This window comes from Zalophus californianus, chromosome 4, assembly GCF_009762305.2.
Source record: "Zalophus californianus isolate mZalCal1 chromosome 4, mZalCal1.pri.v2, whole genome shotgun sequence".
Classification (NCBI taxonomy): Eukaryota; Metazoa; Chordata; class Mammalia; order Carnivora; family Otariidae; genus Zalophus; species Zalophus californianus.
Window position 1 is genome coordinate 38,058,146 of NC_045598.1, and position 14,880 is coordinate 38,073,025.

General features: G+C 34.1%; 1 protein-coding gene across 3 annotated transcripts in view; it reads right to left on the bottom strand.

The window, feature by feature from the left end:
* The window catches only part of SPATA6 (spermatogenesis associated 6), a 140,768-nt gene that overhangs the window by 57,519 nt on the left and 68,369 nt on the right, over positions 1-14,880 (bottom strand). For all 3 annotated transcript variants that reach the window (XM_027625205.1, XM_027625195.1, XM_027625215.2), the window contains exons 7-9: positions 13,170-13,469; positions 8,828-8,915; positions 264-304 (exon numbers count right to left, since the gene is read on the bottom strand). In XM_027625205.1, the coding sequence (XP_027481006.1) occupies positions 264-304; positions 8,828-8,915; positions 13,170-13,469 (429 nt within the window). The remainder of the gene's footprint in view (positions 1-263; positions 305-8,827; positions 8,916-13,169; positions 13,470-14,880) is intronic.

Genomic DNA, 14,880 nt, shown 5'->3' on the forward strand with positions numbered 1-14,880 from the left:
CACACATACACAAACACATTCAATAATTAATCTAAATGAATAATCAAAAGCCGCAAATTGTTGTATGAAGACATTCAATGAAAAGTCCATGCTACCACTTGACATTGTAGCCAAAATAATGATATTCCATGATATGACAATATTGTTTGTGCATTTTCTTGACTAAATGATAATGATAATCTCTGATCATATGTATAAGAAATGTGCATATGCTTTTATGTGAAAGCCAGGACAATTTCATTCTGTAATTTATACTTACATACCTTATAATCCTTGGGTCGGTAGCAGCCAAGATGAGAATGATCTGAAAAAGGATGTACAAAAGAATTAAATTATAAATATTTCATATCAGAAAGAAGAAAATTTGGTTTCATCTTTGGTTTTTGCTATGATTTCTATGTTTCTATGTTTATAATTTCTTTGATTTCTATGATTATAATTTCATACAGTTTTCAAAAGTATCTTAAAATCCCTCAACAATGCCCTATAAGTAAAGGTGATACACAACAAGTTAAAATCTGTATCCATTCTTCAATAGTTAGGTGATTTCACAAATAATGTTTTCATTAGAGCTGGAGATATCAGAATATAGACCAGAATAATTTTTTGTTGCTAAACCAATCTGCCTACATGAAATGGATAATCTTTAGTAGATAAAGTAATTTCTGATGAAATATAATTTGAACATATAGATATGATAGGTATTGCCAAACTGCATGTGTTCCCATTCTTGGGAGTCCACACTAGAGTCAAGTGAGTATAAAGGCAAGAGGACCAGCTTTAGATTATGGTAGCAGAGGTGTACAGACCTTGTTGACAAATAGATCCATACTGCAGTCCAGTCACCAGCACCTCCTGTATAACCTTAGGCTCATCGTTTAACCTTTCTAAGTCTCAGATTCCTCCTCTGTCTCACGTACCTCTTTCATAATTGTTTTAAATAGTATATGAAATATTACATGTAAGCAATAAAATAAATGTTAGCTACTATTACTAACTTCGTCGTCAACATCGTTACTCTCAAGTTCTAAGTCAAACAAGCCTAGGTGCAATTTCTGATTCCACCACTTACCAAATATATTACTTTGGTCAAGTTATATAATTAATCTGTGTTTCAGTCCTCATTTTTTTAAAGATTTATTTATTTATTTGACATAGAGAGAGATGGCGAGAGCAGGAACACAAGCAGGGGGAGTGGGAGAGGGAGAAGCAGGCTTCCCGCCGAGCAGGGAGCCTGACATGGGACTCGATCCCAGGACCCTGGGATCATGACCTGAGCCGAACGCAGACGCCCAATGACTGAGCCACCCAGGCACCCTTCATTCCTCATTTTATTTTTTATTTAAAAAAAATTTTTTTTGTTATGTTAATCACCATACATTATTTGTTTTTGATGTAGTATCCCATGATTCATTGTTTGCCGATAACACCCAGTGCTCCACTCAGCACGTGCCCTCTTTAATACCCATCACCAGGCTAACCCATCCCCCCAAACCCCTCCCCTCTAAAACCCCCTCAGTTTGTTTCTCAGAGTCCATAGTCTCTCATGGTTCATCTCTCCCTCCGATTTCCCCCCTTTCATTTCTCCCTTCCTACTATCTTCTTCTTTTTTTTTTTTTTTTTTAACATATAATGTATTATTTGTTTCAGAGGTACAGGTCTGTGGTTCAACAGTCTTACCCAATTCACAGCGCTCACCATAGCACATTTAAAAGTGTGAAGACAATGCCTACTTTGCCTCAGAGAGTCATAGTAATGATTAAATTATACCGCTTAAGAAAGTTCCTAGCACAGTATCTGTAACAAAGTAGATTATAAAACTATTCTCTCTCCTGGGATAAGGACCACTATATTGCAGATGCAGATTTTGGGTTTTCCTCATTACTTAAAGGAGTCAACATTTAAGTATTATAATCTCTGTATATTGACATTCAAGCAAATCAGAACCATAATTTGCAATTCTACTTCCTTACACATTCTAGTCAAAAGCATTCTAACATTCTATATTTTACTTTCCCAAATCACCTTATCCAAAAAAAAAAAAAAAAGAAATGATTATATAGATAGAGACCTAGGATAGTCAATAGTCAATTAATTAGCTTTCTTTTATGGCACAAGATCTTGTTTGTTTTCCAAGTGTCCTGAACCATTACAGAGAATAGCTGAAACATTAATGTCTTTCACATAAGGCCAACTTCACCATTTAAGTCAGTAAGACTCAACTTACTTCAAGTGCTTTTCAAAATTAAAAATAAAAATAAATCCCAGCTCAACTCCTTTTCCGTAAGGTCTAATAATGTATGGCATGGCCACAGTAGCAGAAATAAAAGAATGATACAGACATAATGAACCTAATTCTCCACACATGCTAACTTTGAAAATTAAGGTAATAATTTCTGTACTTGGTATATATTCTTTCTGGCAGCTAATGTAATATTAAAAGTACCAGTATATTAAAATGTCAATATGTCTTCTGCTTTCCACAAACCATTTGTAAACCTACCCTAACGGAGATAAGATTTATAATTTTCTTTTATTTTGAAATCCAGCTGTTACTGAGGTTCCCAATGTTTGCACTTCATCACCCTTACCAATAATTACTCACTATATGCTAAAAGCAGGAGATAAAGGAGATAAAAGTCATGGCCCACGCACAGGAAATGCTTGTAATTTACTTCGGTTAAGTTATACAAAGTTGGGTAACAGCAGCATAAAAGAAGAGGCTAAGTCAGAATGGTACAGGCAATTAATGCTATTTAAAAAAGTCATATCAGAGATTAATCTCTCAAGGTTGAAGACAATCAGAGAAAACTTCCTAAAGGAGGAGAAAGCTGACCGGGGCCTTAATGGATGGGTCACACTTAAGAAAAATATGAAGAAAAATTAGAGCTAACTCAGATTGTGCGTGTACATGTGTGTGTGTGTGTGATCTCGATCACCTTTGACTTTACTTCTTTATACCTCATTTTTTTTGATCTGTAAAATGGAGATAAATAATAGTATCTAAAATTCTTGATTATTGTAAGTAACCAATGAATATTAGTATTTAGAATCAAGGCCAGCAGAAAACACATTCAATAAAGGTTAGCCATTACCTGGTTCTCGAATAACCGCATGAAACAGAATAGGTGTTATGGACTGAATGTTTGTCTCCTCCCAAAATTCCTATGTTGAAGTCCTAACCCCCAAAGTGATGGTATGTGGAGATGGGACTTTTGGGTAGTAACCAGGATTAGATGAGGTCATGCAGGTAGGTCCCTCACGATGGAAAGAGCACCCTTCTAAGAAGAGACAGCAGAGAGCTTGCACGTGCACATGTGCTCGCATGCTCCCCCTCATCTCCTTCTCCACATGTACACAAAAAAAGGAGGTCATGTGAGCATACAGTGAGATGGCAGCTTTCTACAAATCAAGAGAAGAGGTCTCAGAATGAAACCTACTTTGCTAGCACCTCAATTTGGGACTTCCCAGCCTCTAGAATTGTGAGAAAAATAAACGTCTCCTGTTTAAGTCCCATCTATGGTATTTTGTTACGGTAGCCGGAGCGGACTGATAGAACACCTAAGGCGAACGGTTATTTCTACTTTACATTTCAGGAAGCTGACTTCCTATATAGCCAGAAGTAATGGAACTAAGGTCTTTGATTAGTTCACACAAGAGAATGAAAGTGCCTTTAGTCTCAAAAATGACATCAGATTCTGAATTTAACAAAATGGATGTGATATATAATCAAATTAGTTAAATATCAAGTAGTGACTAACTGTATGGGTTAAAAATAAATGTGGCAATCAGTCATCAAAATATTTCCATAGCAACCATCTAATATAGAAACTAAGATCGACTTTGTACAAAGGTCACCATTCCTGCTGGGAGTAGTCTGGTAACTTAGAGCCTTTGCATCCTTCCTCTCTCCACAGCTGACCCTCACTCAATAGGCTCAAATATGACTCAGTCCTAAAGGACCAATCCTGACTTTAACCAAGAAGGATTTAAGGAACTTTAATCTAAAACTTAGCATCCCTGTATCAGTTCATCCTTTCTATCAAAGTAATTCTTGAGCCCCATTCTGATTATTATAGTCAATATGTGTTCCCTATGAATCAATCCCTATTCTGGCAACCTCGATAGTACCTTAAATTGAAGGGTACTATCATCTTCCTTTTTTTTGTAATTTTAAGGAATTGAACCCCATTCTGGTAGTGAGTGCTACTACTATTGCAAAACATCTCTGCTGATGAATGTGTGTACCAATGAACCTCCAAAGAGTATGCTCCTGGAGTCCTTTATCAGTAATTACCCTATTGTTATCCTAAGGCCCATATAACATCCTAAGGTTGACCTCTGCTCTCCTGTGAATCTTCATGAAGCACACAGCCATGCATTTGCTATATGCCAGTCCCTATAACTGGAAGCAAAGCTAAGATGACCAGTTTTATAAAATAAAACCAGGGTTTAATATCTCTTAGGGGATCACACCTTCTAAAAAGGAAAAACATATAACGTGTTTTCTGTCTCTTGCTCACCTGTGATACCTTCAACAGAAACTGTTTACTCTGACCTCTGATGTTTTCATCTTTCTTATTTCTATTGTTGTCTGACGTCTCATCAGCAAAAGTCTCAGACTTTCCCCCTCACTATTTTTTTCTTGTCTGAAGTTTAGCAAACAGCAAACTTATCAGTGACTGAAGAGTGATGATCATGAAAAAAGATAAATTAATGTCTAATAAGCACATGAAAAAACATTCAATGCCATTAGTCAAATGTAAATTAAAGTTTCAGTGAAACAGGACTGCCTATCCACTAGAATGGTTAAAATAAAGGCAATAACAAGTGCTGTGGAAGATGTGGAGAAACTGGACCATCATACACTGCTGGTGGAAATGTAAAATGGTAGAGCCATGTTGGAAAACAGCTGGCAATTTTTTAAAAAGTTAAATATAAACTTACCATATGAACTGGCAATTCCATTCCTAGGTATCCAAAAGAAATAAAAACATGTGTCTATGCAAAGACCTCAGTGCAAATGTTCAAAGTAGCATCATTCATAATGGCCCAAAGTGGAAACAATCCAGGGACTCAAGGTGAGAATACAGATTTACCGCAAATGGGTATGAGGAAACTCTTTTGGATGATGAAAATATTCTAAGAATGGATTGTAGAGATTTTATAACTGTGCAAATTTATTTAAAATACTTCAGTTGTGCACTCAAAATAGGTGAATTTTATGATATATAAATTATAGCTCACTAAAGTTAAAAATGTTTAATAAATAATAGGAAATCAGAAAGGAATTCCTAAAATGACACAGCTCAGCTGCCTACTGCTCTATGAGATGAGGCACACATTTAAATACAAACAAGATATTTTGCTAATAACTATATATACAATGACTATTTGCTATTTTACTCAGAATAGTAAAATGTTACCGTTTATTGTTCTCTATTCGAGTAATGACATATTAGGTTTTGGAATGTAATTTCCAATTTATTTTACTTTACAAACAATAACCACCAAACAAAGAGATTAGCAGAATCTCATAAAAGATTACAATCTTAGGTAGAAATGAAACTCATAAAAGAATCTTCAAAATAAAGGGAATAAGAGAAGTTCCCTCCAAGGGGGAGATAGAATCTAACATCTTTTCATATTCTAAGCAAATAAAAAAGGGGCCAGGATGATGCCCTCAATTTCCTCTTCAAAAACACCAGTGACTGGATAAAGCTTACAAACATTCTTGCAGCACAAGACGTGCCAGATCTCTTCAAAAGGACTGCACAAATTACAGTTAGAATGATATACTATGGAAATTCCAGATAAAGAAAATGTGCTTGAAAAATTTATCTTAAAAAAAATACATCTAAATGGAAATAGAGAAAGTGGGAGGAGAGTGGTGGGAGGGGTTGGGGAGAGAAACGCTGGACCCCAGACCAACCAGGGCTATTCTGGAACTCTCCAACAAGCCACTTAACCTGTCTAGGCCTCTGTCATTTTTCTTGATCAAATACACTTAAATTCATCCTCATGTGATTATTATGATGACTAAAATAGTCAATGGTGGTGAAATGGTATCCTATAAAAACTTAAGAATTTTTAGGTAGGATAATTTGGCAAGAAAAGGTTTAAGAATTTCCATTAAAGTCACTAATGAAAATTCACTCTAACATAATAAGAGATTCTATCATAAGAAATTCCCGTATGTATTTCAATAGCTGATGAGACTCCAAAACATAACCACCAATTGCCAGACAGGAAAAAAAAAGGCAGTCAAAAGAATAGGGACATTAAAAGTAGAGAAATGAGATGAAAAAACTCCTTATAGTAGAAGGGCAAGTAATAAATGTACAAAGAATAACGGAATTTTTAAAAATCACTATTTGGCAAACTTTACAGTAACAAACTTTTTCAAGCAAGAATCATCAATGTATGCTAAAGGGATCAAAGTTGAGGTGACAGGATATAATAGTCTCAAAATATCTCCCCCTTAACCACAAAGGGAAGAGATAGCACCTTTATGATGGAGAAATCTAGCAGACCCCATCTTAATTAATGAGCAAATGAATATCACCAGTAACAAAGCAGTATCACACGTTTCCTGACATGTTGCACTGAGAGTAACACATCACATCTGTTGTATTCTGGAGGGAAATGAATAATCTAAATTTAATCATGAGGGAAAATCAAACAAGCCCAAACTGAGGGACATTCAACCAAATAACTGGCCTATACTCTCCAAAATTATCAATGTCAAACACAAAGAAAGATTAAGGAACTGATCCATTTTAAAGAAAACTAAAGAGACATGTTAAACTGAAGACCATGCATGATGTGCAATTTCTTTTGCTATAAAGATATTATGAGGACAAGCAGCAAAATCTGAGTTAGGTTTATAGATTAGTTACTATTATTATATCATTGTCCATTTTCTGCTTTTCATAATTATATCACATAATATCTGCATTAGTCTCCCTGGGCTGCCATAACAAATACCATATAGACTTGGGGGCTTTTACAACAGTTCTGGAGGCTAGAAGTCTGAAATCCAGGTGTCAGGGCAGTCAGGTTCTGGGGAGAGCTCTAGTTCTGGCTTGAAGATGGCTACCTTCTGCCTGTGTCCGCATGAGGCAGAGAGAGAAAGCAAGATTTCTGGTTTCTCTTCTTATAAGGGCACTGATCCTATCATGAAGGCCCCACCCTCCTAACCTTATCTAAACCTACTTACTTTTCCCCATTTCCAAATACTACATTTCAGGTTAGAGCTTCAACATAAGAATCTTGGAGGGACATAATTCTGTCCATAGCAATGTGCTTGTCAAAAAAAAAAAAAAGTTTATATACAAACATACATACAGAGGTGGAACTGGGGGGGGGTAGGGAGGAGATAAAGAGGGAAAACCAAGTATTAGTATTTGTGGATTCTGAAAGTTATATGGGGATTCTTTATCCTATTTCAACTTCTCTGTAAGTCTAAAATTATTTCTAAATAAAAAGTTAAAAGAAAAAAAGCAGACCTCACTATTGACCTCTCTGATTGTACCTCTACATAGGTAGCTGACTGTGGCGATCAAAAGTTACTGGAAACTCTAACAGTTCTGCTGGCAAATACATAATAATTATCGAGAGAAATCAGATGCCTCAGTGCATTCTAAAAGCATCTTCCAAAGGAATATCTATATTGAAGTTATTTTCGATTTTCTTGTTCTTAAACCTTTTTTTCCATGTCCATAAATTTCTTCCAAGAGGGGAAACAGAGTATAACATCTGTCCCTAATTTCATATAATCTGCTATTGTGGTTATAAAAGACCTAGTGATTACCACATCTATCTCCCTGCTAATGCTAAAAAAGCAAAATAAATGAGCACAAACTCTGCATGTTCTCAGAGAAGAATGTTTCATTTTCCCATTTAAAAAAAAGATTCTATACATGCAGCTCACTACATGTTATGATTGTGTTTTTTTCACTGTCTCATTTTTCTTCTTCTATGCCTTTTTCAGTATGTAGTGAATTAACTTAAAGGCTGATGGGAAATGCTTGCTGAACCGACTAACCAGTGATTATAGATATTAACACTCAAATATCCCTAATCATATAACACTATTTAATCTTCTTTGTAAAAGTCATCTTCAGATTGAACTTAAGAAATAATTTATCTAACCATTAGAACCAGGGCCTATGATGAAAAAAAGATTCCTGTAAACTAAACTTAAAGGACATTATCTTTTCAGAAATCTAAGTATTATTATAATGACAGTGGATCTTAAGGCCTGTGTGCTAGGGCATTTTACATGGTCATACTTACTGTGTTATCTTCATTCTTTAATATATTGATTATCAAAGTAGTTAAAATGACTTGTTCAAGAATGCCCAATTTATAAATAAGTGACAGAGCAAGTATTCAAATATATGTGTAAATGTATGTCCAAAACCCATAACCTTGAACATTTTTTACTGTGGTGTTTCCCAAAGCCTATTCCACAAACTAAGGAGTGTATGTTAAAGCAGGAAAATGGTTCCATAGTCCAATAAATTTAAAAATTTTTGAGCAAAACAAAACCATGTTGTTTTTTTCTTCACTAGAAGGTTATCAGTCTTCAATATGCTATTATGTATTTTGAATCTCAAAGAGGGAGATTAATTTATAGAAGCATAGAAATTCTATTATTTTTAGAGAGTACCTATATGGGTATCTCACAAGTTGTAAAAAGTAGCACTATGCCTTATTATCCAATAACACAGCAAAGAATCTATTTTTGTTCATTGACGCCAAGTGAAAGACTTGACTGTACCAAGGAAACTAAAGTAATGAAGAGAGACAACTTTTAAGTTACCATTGTGCATCCTAGACCATCCATCTCTTTCACAGTCTCTGCCAGAAGATCCAAATAAAACATCAGCCCTGGGACTTGGGGGGTCGACCTAGAAGAAGCAAGATTGAAAGTCAAAAAGAACTTAAATGTTCTTTCAGTCTCATGGCACCTGAAAATCAACTCAAGTACATAGACTGTAGTCATCAGGTTAACACGACAGTGCCTGTGTGGTTCAGGCATGTTCTGAAGCCAGAGCTTAGTTGAGTATTTTGCTGTTCATGTTTGAATAAAATTGAAATTAAACTCCAGAATTTTTTAATTATAAATTTGAGTCTATTTTAAAATTAACAAATTTACAGTTGAAATCTCCATTACCCCATTGCCCAGTTGGCTTTCCATTACAAAACTACAAAAAGAGGAAGCTATTTTGCCACATTTAAAAAGCAAGTTTAGCCATTTGCTACTTAGATAGATGCTGAATTCAAACAGTGTCTTTACTTGGCTATGTTCAGGGCCCAGCACGCTTAGTGCTTTATAGCTTACATATTGTTGCAGCTAAGCATGTTTTCTAATGAAAAAGAAAAAAGAGTGATATAAACTGTAAAAAAGATAGCTCTATTGATCAACATTAAAAACTTTGTACATAAAAGGACACTATTAAGAGAGTGAAAAGCAAACTATTTAATAAAAATATACATATTTTCAAATAATTATCTGATAAGGCATTAATATCCAGAATATATAAAGAAACTTCTACAACCCTGAAAAAAACTCCTCAATTAAAAAGTGGGAGAACTTAAATATACATTTCTCCAAAAGATATACAAATGACCAATAAGCACAAGAAAAAATACTCAATATCACTAATTATTAGGGAAATACAAATCAAAATCATAGTGAGAGATACTACTTCATGATGTGAATATAATTACTGCCTCTGAACTATACACTTAAAATGGTTAAAATGGTAAATTTTATATTGTGTATATTTTACCACAATTTAAAAAAATTAAATTTTAAAAAAAGGTGAAAAGACAAGCCATAGAATGAAAAAAAAATCTTTATAAATCATACCTGATAAGGATTTAGAATCCTAAATATATAAAACAAACTTACAACTAAATATAAAAAAGTAAAAAAAAAAAAACAATTAAAAATGGACAAAGAACTTGAATAGACATTTCTCCAAAGAAAATATACAAATGGCTAAAAGCACATAAAAAGATGTTCAACATCATTATTTATTAGGGAAATGCACATCAAAACCATAATGAGAAAAAAAAGCCATAATGAGAGACCAATCCACACCCTCTAGGATGGCTATAATAAAAAGAAAACAAAACAAAATAGTAAGTGTTAGTGAGAATGTGGATAAAGTGAAACCCTCAAACATTGCTGGAGAGAATGTAAAAATGGGACAGTCACTGTGGAAAACAGTTTGACAATTCAGTTTGACAATTCCTCAACAAGTTAAACACAGACACACCACATGACCCAGCAATTAGGCATGAAAACAGATACTCAAATGGAAACTTGTGTATGAATGTTCATGGAAGCACTATTCACATAACCAAAAGGTGAAAGCAGCCCAATGTCCATCAACAGATGAATGGACAAACAAAATGTCATATATATCCATACAATGAAATATTATTCAACCATAAAAAGAACCAAGGACTGATACATGCTATAACATGAATGAAACTCAAAAACACTGTGCTAAATGAAAGATGCCAGGCAGAAAGGTCTATCTTTGCAGGATTCCACTTAGATGAAAAGGCAGAGTAGGAGAATCCATATAGGAAGCAGATTAGTGGTTGCCAGGGGCTGAAGAAAGGGAAAAATGGTGAGTGAATGCTTAATGAGTATAGGGTTTCATTTCGGATGATTGAAAAAGTACTGGAACTAGATCGTAGTGACAGTTGCACAACATGTACTTACTGCTACTGAAATTATACACTTTAAAATGGCTAAAGTGGTACATTTTATGAGTATTTTACTGCAATAGAGAAAAAAGATCCTATTCTGTATCAAGGTAAAAGAAAATAATTCTATTTACCTTTTCTGGGATGGTTGTGCTAGTTTGTCTGGGAACATTCTAGTTAGTTTCTTGAAACTGCTCCTTACTATGTGAGACTGTTTTTCACACAATGTATGTAAAACTAGAAAGTCTTTTCTAAAGGTATTAACTTTTTACATATGCACGTATGAAATTATTTTTTTTGAGAGACGAGGGAGGGAGGGAGAGAGAAAGAGAGATAGACAGCGTGCACGCAGGAGGAGGGAGGGGCAGAGGAAGAGAGAGATAATCTTAGGCAGACTCCATGCTCAGCATGGAGCCCGATGTGTGGCTCCAACTCACAATGCTGAGCTCATGACTTGAGTCGAAATCAAGAGCCGGATACTTAACCGACTGAGTCACCCAGGAGCCCATGAAATTAAAATTTTGTTTATCAATTTATTAAGTGCTTTTGAAATCATGAATGGCTATGGGGGGAAGAAAAGACATCTCTATGCAAATACAACTGGAAAAAATCCCATTTCTTATATGATAATGTAAGCAATTTTCTTTTTTTTTTTTTAAGATTTATGTATTTATTGGAGAGAGAGAGAGATCATGGAGGGGAGGGGCAGAGGGAGAGAATCTCATGCAGACTCCCTGCTAAGCCCAGAGCTCAATGTGGGGCTCAATCTCATGATCCTGAGACCACCACCTGAGCCAAAATCAAGAGTCAGACTGAGCCACCCCGGCACCCAAATGTAAGCAATTTTCTAACTGTAGGCTTAGAAGTATGCATTTTTTTCTGTGATCTGGAAAGCTATAAAGGAAATCTCTTCACTGAAAACATCAAGGCCTACACCTAGCAGTATTAGAATTATTCCACTTTGAACACTAGTGTGAAAAAACAGCAATTTAATGAGCACTTGAAGAGAAATTATTTCCCTCAACAATTTTTTTTTTTGTGGCTAACGCCCACTAACTATTACTGGTTATTTTGCCCATGGGCATTTTAATTAAAATGCTACTATTCCTTCAGATTAGAATTTAATAATATCTTTTCAACTTAATTTGTAATGGCGAGCAGTCATAAAATGAAAGGTTTTCTGAAACTGCCATCCAACCAGCAAGTAAATCTTATCTGGATATGTCCAAACAACAACAAAAAATGTGGCCAGCACCTATAAACAAATCTATAGAAAAAAAGACAAATGTAATCACAATAATCTCAATAAAATATTACCATTTAAAAGCACCCATTATAAGTTTTCTTTTTACAATAAAAAACCTGTTACCTAAGGTTAAAAGAATAAATGATTTGTAGTCAAAATATAAAAATGGAATGAAATGTTGCTTAATGTAATTACATCTAAAATTAAAAAAATATATATCACACACAAAAAAATCTGAATTTTCAGATGGTGTATTTTCAAAAACCCATTAGATTATCCAAGGAGCATCTTTACATGGTTATATTTACATATTAGAATTTAGAAAAAGATGAATTAGACATTAAAGTCAGAAATAACTTTATAGATAACCCCAAAAGTTGTTTTGCTTCTGTAGGCACTTAAATCTTAACATTCATTATTACTATTATATGTATTTATTAGTAATTTTTATTAAATTGCAAGCTTTTGTTAAAGAAATACTTTTAGGATAAAAATTCTTTACAAAAATTCAAGAAACTGAGAATTCTAAGAAAGTCCTTTATTAAACATTCTGAAATATTATAGACCCCTAAAATTAGCCAAAGTCTACTTGACTATCACATGAACACAAGCTCTAAGTTTAAACCATATCAAAAGCAGTCTTCTGTTTGGGAAGATTACAGCTATGCTACCCTAAGTTAACTCTCTTCACTTTCAAAGGCCTTCCCATCCTCATCAAATAGTGATTTGCTTCAAAGATCCATTATATAAGGTTTACCCAAGGGACATAATATCAAAGGAAACTTAACTTTCCATTATAATTTTTAAAAAGGCTAGAAAAGGGGGGTCTTCCTTTTCATAAAGAAAAGTTGGTCCTCTTTTAAAATCCTACTCTGCCATTTTAGTACTAATGTCAGTTACATCTAAGTTCAATTTGTAGAGTTATTACACTGTCCAGTGTATAGGAAGAAAGGAAATGGATACTTAAAGGATTTAACATGGTATTCATAATGGAACTTGACCTCTGTCAGGTTTAAAGACTGAAAAAAGAATGTTCTTTTACTCTAATTTTCCATTTTAGATTCCTCAGCTAACAGTTCAGGAAAGAAAATTATTAATAGAAGCCAGAAGTTGAAAGAAGTTTCAGAATAATATTTTAGTGAAAGAACAGATTAGATTGGTTTCAAATGGAAATGTTTAAGAGAACACATACATGTCTAATCACAAATGGAGGTTTATCTGTTTCTTTTTTGAATTCATAGGGTCCCAGATTTAAATGGGCCAGCCGCCGCCTGGTGTCTTCAGATAGCTCACACATGCGTCTTTTTGTGTAGGGAGATGGAGAGTGTGATTTTGAAGAAATTGTAGGCTGTTCGTAGTTTTTTGCATTTATGCAATATTTATTTCTCTCAGGTGACTTGGATTTTTTCTTTTGTGATCTTGATGTTGATGTTCTGCTTTGCAGTCTGCCATGTGATTTTTCAACTGGAGCCGTATGGTAAATAAATTTATCCTAAACATAAAAAATAAAAATTAACATGGGTAGAAGCTATATGTAGAGATATATGTATAGGTATCTATAAATTACAGGTAGAAAAAAACTTTAAAAATTAATTTAAGGCACATATAACCCATCAAAGCCAACTAGTCTTTCCTATCTATGCTAGATAACTCTGTCTAGTAGTTAATAAAGTACATGGTATTCTTAAGTCTAACAAGTACTTATGAAAATAAAATCCCAATATTTAATCATTGGAAAAATCTAAGAAACAAGGTCAGAAAAATTAGTTTTCAGTGTACTAAAAAATTAACATGAACATTGGTTTCTCATTTGTAATTAAATATTCAAGTAACTGGCTATATAATTTAAGAGGGCTTTTTTTTTTTTTAAGAGAGAGAGTATATGAATGGGGTGGGAAGGCAGAGGGAGAGGGATGGAATCTTAAGCAGACTCCACGCTGAGCACAAAGCTCAATGTGGGGCTCAATCTCATGCCCCTGAAATCATAACCCCAGCTGAAATCAAGAGTCGGAGGCTTAACTGACTGAGCCACCCAGCGACCCAAGAGGGCCTTTTTAGTAATGTTACAAATACACATGGCTAATTAGTTGCTTATGAAATCTTTATGGAGAAAATTATTAAAATAAGTTTCATTTATACTGCTAAGATTAAATACGTATATACAATGTGAACATCTGAAAAACAGCTTTATACATATTTTCATGAAATGTATTATTTGGATTATACAAGGTGATTAGGATCTTAAGATCTCTTCCAAACTAAAACTTTACAGGTCAATGACCAACAGCCATATCATCTTAATTCTGGTTCCATATTTTTATAAAAGTAAAAAGACATAAAAGACACACATAAACTTTAATGACTAGTACTCTATTAGTAAAACTGGTTAGCAGTCTAAAATTTTAAAAAACAAATGTTACATTTCTAAAATTTTTTTGCGTTATTAGGATAACATTTTATTTAGTCTCTGCCTTTTGAGTGCCTTAAAGTTTGGATTACGGTAAATAAGACCTCTTGATTCATTATCTAGAATTAAAAGATTTCTAATATTACAGAAAATGGACAGTTGAGAAACTTTGTCTTCCTAACTTTAATCATTTAAAAAACCTATCAATCCTACCTCCTTCTCTATTTTCTCAACCCCTCCTTCCCTAACTCGCTAGGGGTATCTATTCTAAGTAAATATTAAAACATAAATGTGATATAGAAGGGAAAAGAGTCAAATATTTTTAAAAAGTAGATAAACAGGAAAAAAATATATTTTCCTAATTGGAAAATAAGTCCATGAATTTCATACAAACCTGCAGCATCAGATTATTTCCTCATCTTTCCTCTACAGCTGTTGATACTCTCCCAGTCCTTCTCCCATGTTGCTCAATGACTTCAACAAGTAATTCAGAACT